This window comes from Strix aluco, chromosome 29 (genome assembly GCF_031877795.1).
Source record: "Strix aluco isolate bStrAlu1 chromosome 29, bStrAlu1.hap1, whole genome shotgun sequence".
NCBI lineage: Eukaryota > Metazoa > Chordata > Aves > Strigiformes > Strigidae > Strix > Strix aluco.
The window spans coordinates 5,266,683-5,286,002 of record NC_133959.1 but is presented as its reverse complement, the minus strand read 5'-3'; the positions used below and the strand labels follow the sequence as shown (position 1 = coordinate 5,286,002).

Genomic DNA, 19,320 nt, shown 5'->3' with positions numbered 1-19,320 from the left:
TGAAAATCCCTTCTTGTGGTCAGACCCATCACTGGCCGCTTCCAACTCTAACTGAGCTTTGGCCTTTCCTGTCTCCCCCCTGCGTGTGCGAGCCACGGCTCTGCCGTCTTCCTGCCGAGCCTGACCTCGCTCCCAGAGATGGTGCAATTCCTTTTTCCTCTGCACTCAGCCAGCAGGTCCCTGCTCAGCCAAGCCCCCTTATGACCCGCTCGCTTGATGCCTGACATGGGGCAGTTGCCTGCTCCCAAGCTCCTCAAAGGTGCTTCTTCAACCCTGAGCAGCACTCGCCGACTCCTGAGGCCTCAACTGCAGATTGCCAGGGACTCTGCTAAGTACCTCCCCGAAGAGCGCAACGTTTGCTCTCTCAAAATCCACAGGAGCAGCTCTGCTGCCCTTTTCTCCTCCTGCCACTGACCAGCTTCAACTCAACGATTCTGTCATCACTCTGGCCAAGACAGTCCCCTCACATCCCACGTCCCACCAGCCCTTCTCCACTCACTCCAAGCCAGTCTTGGAGGGCATCTGTCCTAGCTGGCTCCCCGAGTCCTTGTGACAGAAGTTCTCTCCTACAGAGCTCAGGACTGTTCCAGCCCTGCTCATCCCGGCACGATGGGATTCCCAGCGGGTGGTACTGGGGAGGTGGCAGCTGCCACAAGGACCAGGGTCAGCACTCCAGAGATTTCTCCAAGTGCCCCCAGAGGAACTGCGCAGTGCTGGCGTCCCAGCTGGGCGAGTGGCAGGAGACACCCACCAGGACATCTGCTTTGTTTTCCATCCCCCTCATCCTCACCCCGAGGCTCCCCACCACGTCCTTGCTGACTGTCAGGCCTGCAGCATCACACCTCTCCCTCACATCCCTGCCAGCCCTCCCCTCGCCTGCCCTGCCTGCCCCTCCTGCCCCTCCTGCCCCCTCCAGCCCAGCACTCCAGGTGGGGGGCTCCTGTCACCAAGTCCCCCTGATCCCAAGGCTGTCCCAGCTCTGGCAATGGACCAAGGCTTCCAGCCCAAAGCACTTGCACCCACAGCTCCCTGGGGGGGCCGAGGCCAGAAAGGGGACAGGGCTGTGGGAACTGAGCATGAAGCACCAACCCAGGAGGCTGATGGTTCCTCCTGCCACACCCTGCCACACCCCGCTCCTCCCAGACCCCCCCAGCGTTAGGTATGGGCTCCCCAAAACACCTCAGGGGAGACATGGGCTCACCCTGGTCCCCCTCCCCAGGTCTGGGCATGGCCACCAGGGCCCAGTGAGCAAGGTATCACCCCCCGAGCCCCCCCCAGTACTCACACCCTGCTATGGGTACAGCCCCTCACAACCCCCTGCACCCCTTATTTTGGGGATGGGGGAGGGCAGTTTTGCGACCCGGACTGGGAGCCCACAGAGTCATAAGGGTTCTGTGATCCCCTCGGGTTAAATTAAGGTGAAATGACACCAGACAACCAGTTCAAATGTTTTATTTGTGGTAGAAAGAGCTTGAACTTGGAGAAGGAAAGTACGTGATGTGGGCTCTTATAAACCTATAAGGAAGGAAAGAAAGGAAAAAAAGAAGAGAGGAGAGAAAGAGAGTCAAAGAAATAGGATCCCCAGCCCAGGTCCCAGCGTTGTCTCAGGCCCGCTCACGTTGGGTGGGGGGTGCACACCCAGCAACGTTTTCTGTCGCCTTTTCCGTTGGTCTGATCAGCTGATTTGCAGAGGAGACCAAGAGAGGCAGGTGTCCCGTGAGCTCATTTCCATGAGAGATGAGGGGAAGGTGGAGCAGGGGCTCTGCGCACGCCTCGAGGGGGAATGGGGTGCACCAACCCCCTCGTCCGGTGGAGGCGGTGGTCGTGTTCGCCCCCTCCACCTCTGCTTTCCCTCCCTTTTTGCTTAGGTCCATCTGGTGCTTCTTCCTCTCTCTTATCACTCTTTTAACCCAAACATTTGGTTTCACTCCGTCCACATTTCCCCGCTTCGAGGCTTATCTAAGGAGTTTGGGGACACAACTGCAAGGGAGTGGGGACCTGCCTCCTTCGATAAACTCCGCGCTGCCTTGGGCCACATTGCGGAGACCAATGACAAAGGTCAGAGCTTGTGCTTGAGGTGTTCTGTGTCAATGAATGTCTGAGGCATTAATTCCTTCAGTTCCTTACAGGTGGGACACTGGGGACAGTGGGGAACACATCCCCCCTAGGGCTCTGAGGTCCACAAGGTGACAGGACACGTCTGGGATGTCCCAGCACTTGGAGCCACCCCCATCTTGTCCCCTTCTCCCCCACTCCCCACAAGCTCCCGGCTATTGTAGGGCTGCAGGGACACTGCTGGGCTCCTCCCACATCTCCAGGAGTCACCAGGAAGCTCTAAGCTTACCCTGCTCGCCCACAAATGCACAGCAGTTCAATTCCTCCTTTAGTTTTCTCCTTCTTTTTATCATGTTTTGGGTGCCGGGGTGGAGCCTGGACTCCCTCCAAAGCCCATGACGCTGCACCCACACACTGGGCAAAGCCTTGGAGGTGTTTGGTGCAGCCTTGTGCCTCCCGCTGCTCGTACCCGTCCAGTGAGTGACTTTTGTTTCTGTGGGGTCTTTGGAATACTTAATTTAATTTAGAGCCTTGAGAGGGATTTTGAAGAACTCCTGGTGGGGGACAGCGGGGCAGTGCTGGGGATGCACTGAGACACTGTGTGTGGTCATGTGTGCCCTCGAGCTCCGGTTTCTCCTGACGTCGGGGTGTCGGTGCCACTGTTTTGGTGGGATTCCCAGAGCCCCTGTCGGGGGCAGGTGCAGCCCTTCTTCCCCATCCCCTCTCCGGTGGCCGTAACCCCCATCATCGCCCTCCCTCTGCCACCCTTCCCCACCCTCTCCTCCAGCTCCACTGCAGATGCGGTTCCCCGTGAGTCCCAGGGGCCTCCTGAGCTATTTGGTGACTCTCCACGTCCTGCGGCTGGGATCAGGTAGGGATCCTACAGGGCTGGGGGGGCTTTTGCCCGCTCTGGTGGGCAGATGTGGGACAGGGGAACCGCTCACACGAGCTCAGTCCGAGCCCTGCGGTTCTGGAAAATAACATAGGTGCAACCTCTGTGTCTCTGTGTCCTTCTCCCTCCCCAAGATGGCTTCAGAGTGGTGGGACCAGGCTACCCTCTCCGTGCCACCGTGGGGCAGGACGTTGTGCTGCCATGTCACTTGTCCCCACCCAAGGACGCTCGGAGCTTGGAGATCCTCTGGATCAGGCATCAGTTCTCAGAAATTGTGCACCACTACCGAAACGGAGAAGACCAGTACAACGAGCAGCTGAGGGCCTATTGGGGGAGGACAGAGTTGGTCAGAGCTGGTCTCTCCAATGGAAGCCTGGACTTGCGAATCCTTGGGCTGAGACCCTCTGATGATGGCCAGTACGTCTGCACTGTACAAAATGCTGACTCATACGCAGAAGCTGTAGTGGAGCTGGAGGTGGCAGGTGTGTGGCTGGTGTGGGGTTTCCAGGGAACAGTCCGGGTGTCCGTGGGTTTGTGTGTCCCTGCCAGGCCTCTGTCCCATCCTCCCGCCCAGAATCTATGTACCAAAGGACAAGTGGTGGTGTCGGCCTGAGCTGTGGCCTTTGACTTTGCTTTTTGTGCCGTAGGAGATCTGGCGCCTTCTCTGGAAGCATCAGGGCGTCCTGAGCAAAGCTGGGTGGGTGCAGGGATGCTGCCTTGAGGTGCTGGAGCTGGGCAGCTCGCTCTTCCTCTGCCAGGAGAGCTGGGAACAGGGGGCACCAATGCTCTGGGGCTCCTGCACAACTTGGGCTGGGCTTGGTGGTGCGAGGGACTTGGCCACGGACGGTGCCACAGCCCCTGTGGGCCCTGGGCTGTGTCTGGCAGCAGGTGCGGGATTTACCCTTGAGCCGGGTCCATCCCTAAGTGGCCCCCCACGGGCTCTCCCCAGCCACAGGCTCTGTCCCTCAGCTCTCTCTGGAGGCTTACGAGGATGGAGGCATCCAGGTGCTGTGTCGATCGGCCGGCTGGTACCCGCAACCACAGGTGCTGTGGAAAGATGCCGGCGGGCAGCATCTGCCCTCAGTCTCCCAGCGACATTCCTCTGACGAGCGGGGCCTGTTCAACATCGAAGACGCCACCGTTGTGAGCAGGAGTGGAGCCGGGTACTTCTCCTGCGTGGTCAGGAACAGCCGCCTCAACCAGGAGCAGGAGTCGTCCCTGCACATCTCGGGTGCGACCCCAGGGCTGGGCTTTGCTGTGCTGCTTGGAGCAGCTTTGATCTGGGGTTCCTGGGGAATGGGGCGGGTGGGGGGATGGGGGAGTCTGCACCTTCCGATGAGCTTCAGCGTGCGAGAGACACTGAGCCCCCCTCGTGTACTTGGGGCCAGCACTGCTGCTGCCACGGCATGGAGAGGACGATGTCCCTTGAGCCCAGGGCTCCCACGACAAGGTTTCTAGGAGCTACGAGTTTGGGATTTTTGCTTTTTCTCCTTCTCCTCCTAGACGAGAGCATAAGACGAGCCCTTTTCCTGATGGTTCTTTATTTCTCAGCTCCCTTTTTCCACAATGCCCATCCCTGGATGGTGGCTCTGGCTGTGCTCCTCATGCTCCTGGTTGCGTTAACGGGCCTCAGCGCTTTTCTGTGGAGAAGGAAAGGTAAGTTTGTGATGGAGGGGGTGGAGGGAAAGGGCTGAGTGCGGAGCGGGGCCAAGCCCTGGCCCATGGGTGTACGCAGAAGGCGGCCAGCATTGTGTCCAAGCAGCATCTTGTGTTCTGGAAGAAACTGTTTGGCGGAGGGTGGAATGGGCCAAGGGCCACCCAGGGTGTGGGTGGGAGCACAGGGAGCACGGCCAGAGTGCCAGGCAGGTGGTCAGGTCCCAGAGACCCTCTGGAGATGTTGCCCCTGATGACCCAAGCTGCTCTCCTGACCACCGCTTCCTTTGCCTTTGCTTTGCAGTGGTGCAGTCGCGAGAGCTGGGTGAGTCTTTCTGGCCCCTTCCACCATCAAAACCTCCTGAGAAAGGAGTCGCCCTGGGGGTACTGTAGCCCAGCTGGAGTCTGGGGTGTGCCCCACCTCTGCCAGCTCCTGTGGGAGCAGCCATGGGATGAGAAGCTGTCCCCTCTGCTCACATGTTGTTTCCTTCTTTCCTTTCTAGAGCTACGAGCCCCCGAACTGGGTGAGTGTCTGTGAGCTCTGGCACAGCGCAGGGTCCTCGCCCGGGTGCTCTATGCTTGGCCCTCCCCCCCTTGCCCATCCTCCCTGTCCCTCCATCCCCTGGGTGTGGGGAAGCCCTGAGGGTCCGTGTCTGATGGGGTGGGCAGCTCGGGGAGACCCCCCAGGGCTGGACCCTCTCCCCTGCCCAGAGTTGCTGGGGACCGGCTGTGGGACGTGACCAGCTCTTCTCTCTCCTTGTAGCATGGAGAAAGTTTCTGCTTCCTGAAAATCCAGGTAATTGGGCATTTTTGTCCACTTTGGGTGGTTCTCCTCCCTTTCCCTCTGTGCTGGGCTGGCCAGTGCACAGGACTGGCCATGCTGAGGTGTGTTGGGTGGCTAAGCCACCCCACACCATGGCACTAGCTGGGGTCTCACCGTGTTTTCTTGCCTTTCTGACCTGTTCTGAATTGCATCCTTGAGGCGTAGAGGAGCCACCTCCCCTGGACACCCCCTGCACGGCCCAGACCCAGCCACTGCCTCCCCATCCTGCTGCTCCCTCGTGGGGCTCCATTCCCGCCATGGTCTCTTCCCACGGGACCGAGCTGGGGCCAGACACGTGATGGGGATCTTGAGGAGGAAGGAGATGCCCAATCTCCTGGCCCGGGGTGGTGAAACCGTGCCCAGGACTGAGCTCTGCCCCTGATGCTCTGGCTCCTCCTGTGCCCTGCAGATACGGTGACCCTGGACCCGGACACGGCTCACTCACATCTCGTCCTGTCAGAGGATCGGAGAAGTGTGAGATTGGGAAGTGCACAGCAGGACCTGCCAGACATCTTGAAGAGATTTAGTGATCGTTACTGTGTGCTGGGCCAGGAGGGGTTCAAGGAGGGGAGACACTGCTGGGAGGTGGAGGTGGAGGTGTGGGAGAATGTGGGAAATAATTGCTCGTGGGCTCTGGGGGTGGCCAGGGACAATATCGAGAGGAAGGGGTATATGGATGTGGAACCTGAAGGAGGGTTCTGGGGAGTGCGGCAATTTGCAGGGCAGTTTGAGTCTCTCACCTCCCCTCGCACTCTCCTGTCCCTGTCCCCAGTGCCCAGCAGAATCTGGGTTTGTCTGGACTGCGCAGAGGGGCTGGTGACTTTCATCAACGCCAAGACTGGGGGCGAAATCGTCACTTTTCCACCAGCTCAGCTCAGTGGGGAGATTCTCCGCCCCTGGTTTTGGGTGCGGACAGAGAACACTGAGCTGCGCCTCAAGGGAGGCCCCCCCCAGCCCCTCTAACCCCCTTTCATCCCCACCGCAGCCCCCAGGAGATCCTGCCCTTCTCCAGACACTCCCCGCTCTCCTCTCCTCGCGCCAGCGGCAGCAGATGCCTCTCTCAGCCCTGCCCAAGCCCAGGGAGCAGAGGGGCACTGAGGGGCCGGGGGCTGCTGGGGGATGCTCTGCATCACCACAAACACCATGTTGGGTTGCATCGGGGGTTTTGGCCATGTTCTCGGTGCTGAGAAGCTCTTCTCTCTCTGGGACACAGCGCGTCCTGCCTGGGCGCAGCAGGATCGAACTCAGTAAAGGTTTGCAGGTGCCCGTGGAATCCGGCCATGGGGGGTCCTGGTGGCTTTTTGTCCCACTCCCCAAAGGGGATTGGCAGCAGAGCCGGAGTTGTGGTGGTGCAGGAACCTAATCTTTTGGAACAACGCAGCAATATTATGCTTAGGTCAAGAGAGATTTTCTGTCTCTATGTCAAGTTGACAAGCCAAAGGCGTCCCTCATGGGAGGAACAAGCCTTGTTTGAGCAAAGACATCCTGGAGCAATTACACCTTGATGGGGACATCTCATCAGGACGTTTGAAGGCTGTTTTGTGTCCGTTGCCAACGTGGCAAGCAAACTCGAGGTCCATGTATCCTTGGCTGAAGTCCCCTCACTAGAATACTAAAAATGACGGGTGTAGGTCAAGAAGAGCCTTGCCCAGGTGGAGACCCTTCCCCTGAGCACGTGCAGTAGTAGAAGTATTGTGGCAGCAGTATTATAATTGTATGTAAATTACTGCCCAATCATCATAGAGGGGACAGATTTGAAAAATGACTAACTCTGCAAGTTTTGTGTATAAATATACTGTGGAAAGTGCTGTTGGAGTGCGGGATTTGTGGGAGACCACCGAGCACCCAGGCTTGCACAACCCTGAAATGAAGAAGCAATGTCTCTCGCGAGCGTGTGATTATTGACCCGTTGCACATCGGGTGATGAATCTGCTTTTTGGACAACAGTGGGAGTGGGGGTGGGTTGGAGGTGGGGGTCATCCAGCCCTGAGGCTCCCCCTTGTCTTCCTTGTGGGGAGCCCCAAACTCTGCCAGCACCCTGGATGCCCCCACGCTCACGGCATCTTCTTGCACTACTCAAAATCCTTTTGTGAGCAATGCTGAGTTTTCTTCAGGCAATTCCCTTCCTCGCTTGGCCCATGGAGGGTCTGGGGGGTGGGATGCTGCCAGGTTCAGGGGAGGCTGAGCACAGGAAGGGACCAGGGCTGTGGGAATTGAGCACGAAGCACCGACCCAGGTGTCTGATGGTTCCTCCTTCCATACAATGCCACACCCCGCTCCTCCCAGACCCCCCCAGCGTTAGGTATGGGCTCCCCAAAACACCTCAGGGGAGACATGGGCTCACCCTGGTCCCCCTCCCCAGGTCTGGGCATGGCCACCAGGGCCCAGTGAGCAAGGTATCACCCCCCGAGCCCCCCCCAGTACTCACACCCTGCTATGGGTACAGCCCCTCACAACCCCCTGCACCCCTTATTTTGGGGATGGGGGAGGGCAGTTTTGCGACCCGGACTGGGAGCCCACAGAGTCATAAGGGTTCTGTGATCCCCTCGGGTTAAATTAAGGTGAAATGACACCAGACAACCAGTTCAAATGTTTTATTTGTGGTAGAAAGAGCTTGAACTTGGAGAAGGAAAGTACGTGATGTGGGCTCTTATAAACCTATAAGGAAGGAAAGAAAGGAAAAAAAGAAGAGAGGAGAGAAAGAGAGTCAAAGAAATAGGATCCCCAGCCCAGGTCCCAGCGTTGTCTCAGGCCCGCTCACGTTGGGTGGGGGGTGCACACCCAGCAACGTTTTCTGTCGCCTTTTCCGTTGGTCTGATCAGCTGATTTGCAGAGGAGACCAAGAGAGGCAGGTGTCCCGTGAGCTCATTTCCATGAGAGATGAGGGGAAGGTGGAGCAGGGGCTCTGCGCACGCCTCGAGGGGGAATGGGGTGCACCAACCCCCTCGTCCGGTGGAGGCGGTGGTCGTGTTCGCCCCCTCCACCTCTGCTTTCCCTCCCTTTTTGCTTAGGTCCATCTGGTGCTTCTTCCTCTCTCTTATCACTCTTTTAACCCAAACATTTGGTTTCACTCCGTCCACATTTCCCCGCTTCGAGGCTTATCTAAGGAGTTTGGGGACACAACTGCAAGGGAGTGGGGACCTGCCTCCTTCGATAAACTCCGCGCTGCCTTGGGCCACATTGCGGAGACCAATGACAAAGGTCAGAGCTTGTGCTTGAGGTGTTCTGTGTCAATGAATGTCTGAGGCATTAATTCCTTCAGTTCCTTACAGGTGGGACACTGGGGACAGTGGGGAACACATCCCCCCTAGGGCTCTGAGGTCCACAAGGTGACAGGACACGTCTGGGATGTCCCAGCACTTGGAGCCACCCCCATCTTGTCCCCTTCTCCCCCACTCCCCACAAGCTCCCGGCTATTGTAGGGCTGCAGGGACACTGCTGGGCTCCTCCCACATCTCCAGGAGTCACCAGGAAGCTCTAAGCTTACCCTGCTCGCCCACAAATGCACAGCAGTTCAATTCCTCCTTTAGTTTTCTCCTTCTTTTTATCATGTTTTGGGTGCCGGGGTGGAGCCTGGACTCCCTCCAAAGCCCATGACACTGCACTCCGACACTGGGCAAAGCCTTGGAGGTGTTTGGTGCAGCCTTGTGCCTCCCGCTGCTCGTACCCGTCCAGTGAGTGACTTTTGTTTCTGTGGGGTCTTTGGAATACTTAATTTAATTTAGAGCCTTGAGAGGGATTTTGAAGAACTCCTGGTGGGGGACAGCGGGGCAGTGCTGGGGATGCACTGAGACACTGTGTGTGGTCATGTGTGCCCTCGAGCTCCGGTTTCTCCTGACGTCGGGGTGTCGGTGCCACTGTTTTGGTGGGATTCCCAGAGCCCCTGTCGGGGGCAGGTGCAGCCCTTCTTCCCCATCCCCTCTCCGGTGGCCGTAACCCCCATCATCGCCCTCCCTCTGCCACCCTTCCCCACCCTCTCCTCCAGCTCCACTGCAGATGCGGTTCCCCGTGAGTCCCAGGGGCCTCCTGAGCTATTTGGTGACTCTCCACGTCCTGCGGCTGGGATCAGGTAGGGATCCTACAGGGCTGGGGGGGCTTTTGCCCGCTCTGGTGGGCAGATGTGGGACAGGGGAACCGCTCACACGAGCTCAGTCCGAGCCCTGCGGTTCTGGAAAATAACATAGGTGCAACCTCTGTGTCTCTGTGTCCTTCTCCCTCCCCAAGATGGCTTCAGAGTGGTGGGACCAGGCTACCCTCTCCGTGCCACCGTGGGGCAGGACGTTGTGCTGCCATGTCACTTGTCCCCACCCAAGGACGCTCGGAGCTTGGAGATCCTCTGGATCAGGCATCAGTTCTCAGAAATTGTGCACCACTACCGAAACGGAGAAGACCAGTACAACGAGCAGCTGAGGGCCTATTGGGGGAGGACAGAGTTGGTCAGAGCTGGTCTCTCCAATGGAAGCCTGGACTTGCGAATCCTTGGGCTGAGACCCTCTGATGATGGCCAGTACATCTGCACTGTACAAAATGCTGACTCATACGCAGAAGCTTCAGTGGAGCTGGAGGTGGCAGGTGTGTGGCCGGTGTGGGGTTTCCAGGGGACAGTCCGGGTGTCCGTGGGTTTGTGTGTCCCTGTCGGGGCTCTGTCCCATCCTCCCACCCAGCAGCTACGTGCCAAAAGACAAGTGGTGGTGTCGGCCTGAGCTGTGGCCTTTGACTTTGCTTTTTGTGCCGTAGGAGACCTGGCGCCTTTTCTGGAAGCGTCAGGGCGTCCTGAGCGAAGCTGGGTGGGTGCAGGGATGCTGCCTTGAGGTGCTGGAGCTGGGCAGCTCGCTCTTCCTCTGCCAGGAGAGCTGGGAACGGGGGGCAGCAACGCTCTGGGCTCCTGCACAACTTGGGCTGGGCTTGGTGGTGCGAGGGACTTGGCCACGGACGGTGCCACAGCCCCTGCGGGCCCTGGGCTGTGTCTGGCAGCAGGTGCGGGATTTACCCTTGAGCCGGGTCCATCCCTAAGTGGCCCCCCACGGGCTCTCCCCAGTCACAGGCTCTGTCCCTCAGCTCTCTCTGGAGGCTTACGAGGATGGAGGCATCCAGGTGCTGTGTCGATCGGCCGGCTGGTACCCGCAACCACAGGTGCTGTGGAAAGATGCCGGCGGGCAGCATCTGCCCTCAGTCTCCCAGCGACATTCCTCTGACGAGCGGGGCCTGTTTGCTGTTGAAGATGCCACCGTTGTGAGTGGGAGTGTATCCAGGAATTTCTCCTGTGTGGTCAGGAACAGCCGCCTCAACCAGGAGCAGGAGTCGTCCCTGCACATCTCGGGTGCGACCCCAGGGCTGGGCTTTGCTGTGCTGCTTGGAGCAGCTTTGATCTGGGGTTGCTAGGGAAAGGTGAGGGTGAGGGGACAGTGGGATCTGCACCACCTGATGAGCTTCAGTGCACGAGGGACCCTGAGCCTCCATTGTGTGCTTGGGGCCAGCACTGCTGCTGCCACAGCATGGAGAGGACGATGTCCCTTGAGCACAGGGCTCCCACGACAAGTGTTCTAGGAGCTACGAGTTTGGGGTTTTTGCTTTTTCTCCTTCTCCTCCTAGACGAGAGCATAAGACGAGCCCTTTTCCTGATGGTTCTTTGTTTCTCAGCTCCCTTTTTCCACAATGCCCATCCCTGGATGGTGGCTCTGGCTGTGCTCCTCGTGCTCTTAGTTGCGTTAATGGGCCTCAGCGCTTTTCTGTGGAGAAGGAAAGGTAAGTTTGTGATGGAGGGGGTGGAGGGAAAGGGCTGGGTGTGGAGTTAGGCCAAGCCCTGGCCCATGGGTGTACGCGGAAGGGGACCAGCATTGTGTTCAAGCAGTATTTTGCCTTCCTGAAGAAGCTCTTTGGGCAGAGGAGGGAATGGGCCAAGGGCCCGGGGTGTGGGTGGGAGCACAGGGAGCATGGCCAGAGTGCCAGGCTGGTGGTCAGGTCCCAGAGACCCTCTGGAGATGTTGCCCCTGATGACCCAAGCTGCTCTCCTGACCACCTCTTCCTCTACATTTGCTTTGCAGTGGTGCAGTCGCGAGAGCTGGGTGAGTCTTTCTGGCCCCTTCCACCATCTAAGCCTCCTGAGAAAGGAGTCGCCCTGGGGGGACTGTGGCCCGGCTGGAGTCTGGGGTGTGCCCCAGCTCTGCCAGCTCCTGTGGGAGCAGCCATGGGATGAGAAGCTGTCCCCTCTGATCACACATTTCTTCTCTTTTTCCTTTCCAGAGAAACAAGACGCAGCACTGGGTGAGTGTCTGTGAGCTCTGGCACGGCGCAGGGTCCTCGCCCGGGTACTCTGTGCTCGGCTCTTCCCCCCTCACCCATCCTCCCTGTCCCTCCATCCCCTGGATGTGGGGAAGCCACAAGGGTCCGTGTCTGTTGGGGTGGGCAGCTCGGGGAGACCCCCCAGGGCTGGACCCTCTCCCCTGCCCAGAGTTGCTGGGGACCAGCTGTGGGACGTGACCAGCTCTTCTCTTTCCTTGCAGCATGGAGAAAGTTTCTGCTTCCTGAAAATCCAGGTAATTGGGCATTTTTGTCCACTTTGGGTGGTTCTCCTCCCTTTCCCTCTGTGCTGGGCTGGCCAGTGCACAGGACTGGCCATGCCGAGGTGTGTTGGGCGCCTAAGCCGCCCCACACCATGGCACTAGCTGGGGTCTTGCCCCGTTTTCTTGCCTTTCTGACCATTTCTGAATTGCATCCTTGAGGCGTAGAGGAGTCACCTCACCCAGACACCCCCTGCACGGCCCAGACCCAGACACTCCCTCCCCATCCTGCTGCTCCCTCATGGGGCTCCATTCCCACCGTGGGCTCTTCCCATGGGTCTGAACTGGGGCTGGGCCCGTGACGGGGATCTTGAGGAGGAAGGAGATGCCCAATCTCCTGGCCCACGGTGGTGAAACCGTGCCCCGGATTGATCTCTGCCCCTGATGCTCTGGCTCCTCCTGTGCCCTGCAGATATGGTGACCATGGACCCGGACACGGCTCATTCCCGACTCGTCCTGTCAGAGGATCGGAGAAGCGTGAGATTGGGAAGTACACGGAAGGACCTGCCAGACATCTTCACGAGATTTAGCGAACGTTACTGTGTGCTGGGCCAGGAGGGGTTCACGGAGGGGAGGCACTGCTGGGAGGTGGAGGGGGACATAGGAGGTGATTGCTGGTGGGGTATGGGGGTGGCCAGGGACAATATCGAGAGGAAGGGGTATATGGATGTGGTACCTGAAGAAGGGTTCTGGGTATTGTGGCACTATAGAGGGCACTTTGAGTCTCTCACCTCCCCTCGCACTGTCCTGTCCCTGTCCCCAATGCCCAGCAGAATCCTGGTCTGTCTGGACTACACAGAGGGGCTGGTGACTTTCATCAATGTCAAGACTGGGGGCGAAATCTTCACTTTCCCACCAGATCAGTTCAATGGGGTGATCCTCCGACCCTTCTTTTGGGTGCGAACAATGAACACCAAGCTGCGCCTCAGGGGAGGCTCCCCCCAGCCCCACTGACCCCCTTCCATCCCCACCGAAGCCCCCAGGAGCTCCTGCCCTTCTCCAGACACTCCCCGCTCTCCTCTCCTCGCGCCAGCGGCAGCAGATGCCTCTCTCAGCCCTGCCCAAGCCCAGGGAGCAGAGGGGCACTGAGGTGCCGGAGGCTGCTGGGGGATGCTCTGCACCACTACAAACACCATGTCAGGTTGCATCGGGGGTTTTGGCCATGTTCTCGGTCCTGAGAAGCTCTTCTCTCTCTGGGACACAGGGCATCCTGCCTGGGCACCGCAGGATCGAGCTCAGTAAATGTTTCCAGGTGCCCATGGAATCCGACCATGGGGGGTCCGGGTGGCTTTTTGTCCCGCTCCCCAAAGGGGATTGGCAGCAGAGCTGGAGTTGTGGTGGTGCAGGAACCTAAACTTTTCGAAAAACGCAACAATATTATGCTTAGGTCAAGAGAGATTTTCTGTCTCTATGTCAAGTTGACAAGCCAAAGGCGTCCCTCATGGGAGGAACAAGCCTTGTTTGAGCAAACTCATCCCGGAGCAATTACACCTTGATGGGGACATTTCATCAGGACGTTTGAAGGCTGTTTTGTGTCCGTTGCCAACATGGCAAGCAAACTCGAGGTCCATGTATCCTTGGCTGGAGTCCCCTCACTAGAATACTAAAAATGACGGGTGTAGGTCAAGAAGAAACTTGCCCAGGTGGAGACCTTTCCCCTGAGCACGTGCAGTAGTAGAAGTATTGTGGCAGCAGTGTTATAATTGTATGTAAATTACTGACCAATCATCGTAGAGGGGACGGACCTGGAAAATGACTAACTCTGCAAGTTTTGTGTATAGATATACTGAGGAAAGTGCCCTTGGGGTGTGGGATTTGTGGGAGACCACCGAGCACCCAGGCTTGCACAACCCTGAAATGAAGAAGCAATGTCTCTCGCGAGCGTGTGATTATTGACCCGTTGCACATCAGGCGCCGAATCCGCTTTTTGGACAACAGTGGGAGTGGGAGTAGGGGGTGGGGGGCGTGGGTTGGAGGTGGGGGTTACCCGACCCTCAGGCACCCCCTTGTCTTCCTTGTGGGGAGCCCCAAACTCTGCCAGCACCCCGGGAAGCCCCCGCGCTCTCAGCATCTTCCTGCACTACTCAAAATCCTTTTGTGAGCAACACTGAGTTTTCTTCAGGCAATTCCCTTCCCTGCTGGGCCCATGGGGGGTCTGGGGGGTGGGATGCTGCCGGGTTCAGGGAAGACCGAGCCCTGGAAGGGGCCAGGGCTGCAGGAATAGAGCACGAATCACGGACCCAGGTGGCTGATGGGTCCTCCTTCCACACCCTGCCACTCCCAGCTCCTTCCAGACCCTCCAAGTGTTACGTACGGGCTCCCCAAAACCCCTAAGGGGAGACATGGGCTCACCCTGGTCCCCCTCCCCAGGTCTGGGCATGGCCACCAGGGCCCCCCCAAGGTGGGTATGACGCCCCCAAGCCCCCCCAGTACTCACACCCTGCTATGGGTACAGCCCCTCACAACCCCCTGCACCCCTTATTTTGGGGATGGGGGAGGGCAGTTTTGCGACCCGGACTGGGAGCCCACAGAGTCATAAGGGTTCTGTGATCCCCTCGGGTTAAATTAAGGTGAAATGACACCAGACAACCAGTTCAAATGTTTTATTTGCGGTAGAAAGAGCTTGAACTTGGAGAAGGAAAGTACGTGATGTGGGCTCTTATAAACCTATAAGGAAGGAAAGAAAGGAAAAAAAGAAGAGAGGAGAGAAAGAGAGTCAAAGAAATAGGATCCCCAGCCCAGGTCCCAGCGTTGTCTCAGGCCCGCTCACGTTGGGTAGGGGGTGCACACCCAGCAACGTTTTCTGTCGCCTTTTCCGTTGGTCTGATCAGCTGATTTGCAGAGGAGACCAAGAGAGGCAGGTGTCCCGTGAGTTCATTTCCACGAGAGATGAGGGGAAGGTGGAGCAGGGGCTCTGCGCACACCTCGAGGGGGAATGGGGTGCACCAACCCCTCGTCCGGTGGAGGCGGTGGTCGTGTTCGCCCCCTCCACCTCTGCTTTCCCTCCCTTTTTGCTTAGGTCCATCTGGTGCTTCTTCCTCTCTCTTATCACTCTTTTAACCCAAACATTTGGTTTCACTCCGTCCACGTTTCCCCGCTTCGAGGCTTATCTAAGGAGTTTGGGGACACAACTGCAAGGGAGTGGGGACCTGCCTCCTTCGATAAACTCCGCGCTGCCTTGGGCCACATTGCAGAGACCAATGACAAAGGTCAGAGCTTGTGCTTGAGGTGTTCTGTGTCAATGAATGTCTGAGGCATTAATTCCTTCAGTTCCTTACAGGTGGGACACTGGGGACAGTGGGGAACACATCCCCCCTAGGGCTCTGAGGTCCACAAGGTGACAGGACACGTCTGGGATGTCCCAGCACTTGGAGCCACCCCCATCTTGTCCCCTTCTCCCCCACTCCCCACAAGCTCCCGGCTATTGTAGGGCTGCAGGGACACTGCTGGGCTCCTCCCACATCTCCAGGAGTCACCAGGAAGCTCTAAGCTTACCCTGCTCGCCCACAAATGCACAGCAGTTCAATTCCTCCTTTAGTTTTCTCCTTCTTTTTATCATGTTTTGGGTGCCGGGGTGGAGCCTGGACTCCCTCCAAAGCCCATGACACTGCACTCCGACACTGGGCAAAGCCTTGGAGGTGTTTGGTGCAGCCTTGTGCCTCCCGCTGCTCGTACCCGTCCAGTGAGTGACTTTTGTTTCTGTGGGGTCTTTGGAATACTTAATTTAATTTAGAGCCTTGAGAGGGATTTTGAAGAACTCCTGGTGGGGGACAGCGGGGCAGTGCTGGGGATGCACTGAGACACTGTGTGTGGTCATGTGTGCCCTCGAGCTCCGGTTTCTCCTGACGTCGGGGTGTCGGTGCCACTGTTTTGGTGGGATTCCCAGAGCCCCTGTCGGGGGCAGGTGCAGCCCTTCTTCCCCATCCCCTCTCCGGTGGCCGTAACCCCCATCATCGCCCTCCCTCTGCCACCCTTCCCCACCCTCTCCTCCAGCTCCACTGCAGATGCGGTTCCCCGTGAGTCCCAGGGGCCTCCTGAGCTATTTGGTGACTCTCCACGTCCTGCGGCTGGGATCAGGTAGGGATCCTACAGGGCTGGGGGGGCTTTTGCCCGCTCTGGTGGGCAGATGTGGGGCAGGGGAACCGCTCACACGAGCTCAGTCCGAGCCCTGCGGTTCTGGAAAATAACATAGGTGCAACCTCTGTGTCTCTGTGTCCTTCTCCCTCCCCAAGATGGCTTCAGAGTGGTGGGACCAGGCTACCCTCTCCGTGCCACCGTGGGGCAGGACATTGTGCTGCCATGTCACTTGTCCCCACCCAAGGACGCTCGGAGCTTGGAGATCCTCTGGATCAGGCATCAGTTCTCAGAAATTGTGCACCACTACCGAAACGGAGAAGACCAGTACAACGAGCAGCTGAGGGCCTATTGGGGGAGGACAGAGTTGGTCAGAGCTGGTCTCTCCAATGGAAGCCTGGACTTGCGAATCCTTGGGCTGAGACCCTCTGATGATGGCCAGTACGTCTGCACTGTACAAAATGCTGACTCAAACGCAGAAGCTGCAGTGAAGCTGGAGGTGGCAGGTGTGTGGCCGGTGTGGGGTTTCCAGGGGACAGTCCGGGTGTCCGTGGGTTTGTGTGTCCCTGCCAGGCCTCTGTCCCATCCTCCCACCCAGCAGCTACGTGCCAAAGGACAAGTGGTGGGGTCGGCCTGAGCTGTGGCCTTTGACTTTGCTTTTTGTGCCGTAGGAGACCTGGCACCTTCTCTGGAAGCATCAGGGTGTCCTGAGCAAAGCTGGGTGGGTGCGGAGATTCTGCCTTGAGGTGCTGGAGCTGGGCAGCTCGCTCTTCCTCTGCCAGGAGAGCTGGGAACAGGGGGCACCAATGCTCTGGGGCTCCTGCACAACTTGGGCTGGGCTTGGTGGTGCGAGGGACTTGGCCACGGACGGTGCCACAGCCCCTGTGGGCCCTGGGCTGTTTCTGGCAGCAGGCGCAGGCTTTGCCCTTGAGCCGGGTCCATCCCTAAGTGGCCCCCCACGGGCTCTCCCCAGCCACAGGCTCTGTCCCTCAGCTCTCTCTGGAGGCTTACGAGGACGGAGGCATCCAGGTGCTGTGTCGATCGGCCGGCTGGTACCCGCAACCACAGGTGCTGTGGAAAGATGCCGGCGGGCAGCATCTGCCCTCAGTCTCCCAGCGACATTCCTCTGACGAGCGGGGCCTGTTTGCTGTTGAAGATGCCACCGTTGTGAGTGGGAGTGTATCCAGGAATTTCTCCTGTGTGGTCAGGAACAGCCGCCTCAACCAGGAGCAGGAGTCGTCCCTGCACATCTCGGGTGCGACCCCAGGGCTGGGCTTTGCTGTGCTGCTTGGAGCAGCTTTGATCTGGGGTTGCTAGGGAAAGGGGAGGGTGGGGGGACAGTGGGATCTGCACCACCTGATGAGCTTCAGTGCGCGAGGGACCCTGAGCCCACCTCGTGTGCTTGGGGCCAGCACTGCTGCTGCCATGGCATGGAGAGGACGATGTCCCTTGAGCACAGGGCTCCCACGACAAGTGTTCTAGGAGCTACGAGTTTGGGGTTTTTGCTTTTTCTCCTTCTCCTCCTAGACGAGAGCATAAGACGAGCCCTTTTCCTGACGGTTCTTTGTTTCTCAGCTCCTTTTTTCCACAATGCCCATCCCTGGATGGTGGCTCTCGCTGTGCTTCTTGTGCTCTTGGTTGCATTAACGGGCCTCAGCGCTTTTCTGATGGAGAGGGAAAGGTAAGTTTGTGATGGAGGAGTGGAGGGGAACTGCTGGGTGTGGAGCGAGGCCGAGCCCTGGCCCATGGGTGTACGTGGAAGGGGACCATCATTGTGTTCAAGCAGCATTTTGCGTTCCTGAAGCTCTTTGGGCAGAGGGTGGAAGGGGCCAAAGGCCTCTCAGGGTGTGCGTGGGAGTACAGGGAGGACGGCCAGAGTGCCAGGCTGGTGGGAAGGTCCCAGAGACCCTCTGGAGATGTTGCCCCTGATGACCCAAGCTGCTCTCCTGACCACCTCTTCCTCTACATTTGCTTTGCAGTGGTGCAGTCGCGAGAGCTGGGTGAGTCTTTCTGGCCCCTTCCACCATCTAAGCCTCCTGAGAAAGGAGTCGCCCTGGGGGGACTGTGGCCCGGCTGGAGTCTGGGGTGTGCCCCAGCTCTGCCAGCTCCTGTGGGAGCAGCCATGGATGAGAAGCTGTCTCTTCTGCTCACATGTTTTTTCCTTTTTCCTTTCCAGAGAAACAAGACGCAGCACTGAGTGAGTGTCTGCGAGCTCTGGCACGGCACAGGGTCCTCGCCCGGGAAGTCTGTGCTTGGTCCTTCCCCCCTCACCCATCCTTCCCATCCCTCCATCCCCTGGGTGTGGGGAAGCCCCGAGGGTCTGTGTCTGTTGGGGTGGGCAGCTCGGGGAGACCCCCCAGGGCTGGACCTTCTCCCCTGCCCAGAGTTGCTGGGGACCAGCTGTGGGATGTGACCAGCTCTTCTCTCTCCTTGTAGCATGGAGAAAGTTTCTGCTTCCTGAAAATCCAGGTAATTGGGCATTTTTGTCCACTTTGGGTGGTTCTCCTCCCTTTCCCTCTGTGCTGGGCTGGCCAGTGCACAGGACTGGCTGTGCCGAGTGTGTTGGGTACCCCAGCCACCCCACACCATGGCACTAGCTGGGGTCTCACCGTGTTTTCTTGCCTTTCTGACCTGTTCTGAATTGCATCCTTGAGGCGTAGAGGAGCCACCTCCCCTGGACACCCCTGCACGGCCCAGACCCAGCCACTGCCTCCCCATCCTGCTGCTCCCTCGTGGGGCTCCATTCCCACTGTGGGCTCTTCCCATGGGACCGAGCTGGGGCTGGGCCCGTGACGGGGATCTTGAGGAGGAAGGAGATGCCCAATCTCCTGGCCCGGAGTGGTGAAACCCTGCCCAGGACTGAGCTCTGCCCCTGATGCTCTGGCTCCTCCTGTGCCCTGCAGATACGGTGACCCTGGACCCTGACACAGCTCATTCCTGACTCGTCTGTCAGAGGATCGGAGAAGCGTGAGATTGGGAAGTGCCCGGAAGAACCTGCCAGACATCTTCACTAGATTTAGCGAATGTTACTGTGTGCTGGGCCAGGAGGGGTTCACGGAGGGGAGGCACTGCTGGGAGGTGGAGGGGAACATAGGAGGTGATTTCGAGTAGGCTGTGGGAGTGGCCAGGGACAACATTGAGAGGAAGTTGTGTACGGTTGTGGTACCTGAAGGAGGGATCTGGGCTGTCCGGCACTATAGAGGGCACTTTGAGTCTCTCACCTCCCCTTGCACTGTCCTGTCCCTGTCCCCAATGCCCAGCAG

General features: G+C 58.5%; 3 protein-coding genes and 1 long non-coding RNA gene across 8 annotated transcripts; all 4 read left to right on the top strand.

The window, feature by feature from the left end:
- The first annotated feature begins 1,299 nt into the window (after window positions 1-1,299).
- On the top strand, window positions 1,300-7,310 carry LOC141916494 (butyrophilin subfamily 1 member A1-like). The gene is made up of 9 exons (XM_074809060.1): window positions 1,300-2,531; window positions 2,843-2,926; window positions 3,082-3,429; window positions 3,897-4,178; window positions 4,499-4,603; window positions 4,905-4,925; window positions 5,104-5,124; window positions 5,364-5,396; window positions 5,833-7,310. The coding sequence occupies exons 1-9, from the start codon at window positions 2,360-2,362 to the stop codon at window positions 6,384-6,386; spliced, it is 1,620 nt and encodes a 539-aa protein (XP_074665161.1). The 5' UTR covers window positions 1,300-2,359; the 3' UTR covers window positions 6,387-7,310.
- Window positions 7,311-7,851: 541 nt separating this feature from the next.
- Window positions 7,852-13,565, top strand: LOC141916254 (butyrophilin subfamily 1 member A1-like). Of its 4 annotated transcripts, XM_074808578.1 has the most exons (9): window positions 8,445-8,624; window positions 8,996-9,097; window positions 9,409-9,492; window positions 9,648-9,995; window positions 10,462-10,743; window positions 11,064-11,168; window positions 11,667-11,687; window positions 11,927-11,959; window positions 12,396-13,558. In XM_074808578.1, exons 3-9 carry the CDS (start codon window positions 9,420-9,422, stop codon window positions 12,935-12,937), a joined length of 1,404 nt encoding a protein of 467 aa, XP_074664679.1. In that variant the 5' UTR covers window positions 8,445-8,624; window positions 8,996-9,097; window positions 9,409-9,419; the 3' UTR covers window positions 12,938-13,558. The 4 variants fall into 4 exon arrangements, with proteins under 4 accessions (XP_074664677.1, XP_074664676.1, XP_074664678.1 ...); XM_074808575.1 differs by having other exon boundaries at window positions 7,855-9,097; window positions 12,396-13,557; XM_074808576.1 differs by lacking the exon at window positions 9,409-9,492 and having other exon boundaries at window positions 7,852-9,097; window positions 12,396-13,565.
- Window positions 13,566-15,183: 1,618 nt separating this feature from the next.
- LOC141916255 (butyrophilin subfamily 3 member A2-like) lies at window positions 15,184-17,743 on the top strand. 2 transcript variants are annotated; one of them, XM_074808579.1, is made up of 5 exons: window positions 15,184-15,665; window positions 15,977-16,060; window positions 16,216-16,563; window positions 17,031-17,312; window positions 17,633-17,743. In XM_074808579.1, exons 1-5 carry the CDS (start codon window positions 15,494-15,496, stop codon window positions 17,740-17,742), a joined length of 996 nt encoding a protein of 331 aa, XP_074664680.1. In that variant the 5' UTR covers window positions 15,184-15,493; the 3' UTR covers window position 17,743. The 2 variants fall into 2 exon arrangements, with proteins under 2 accessions (XP_074664680.1, XP_074664681.1); XM_074808580.1 differs by lacking the exon at window positions 15,977-16,060.
- A 489-nt stretch (window positions 17,744-18,232) lies between these two features.
- On the top strand, window positions 18,233-19,071 carry LOC141916257 (uncharacterized). The gene is made up of 3 exons (XR_012621092.1): window positions 18,233-18,254; window positions 18,494-18,526; window positions 18,712-19,071. It is a non-coding gene; the product is annotated as an uncharacterized LOC141916257 (long non-coding RNA).
- Window positions 19,072-19,320: the final 249 nt, after the last annotated feature.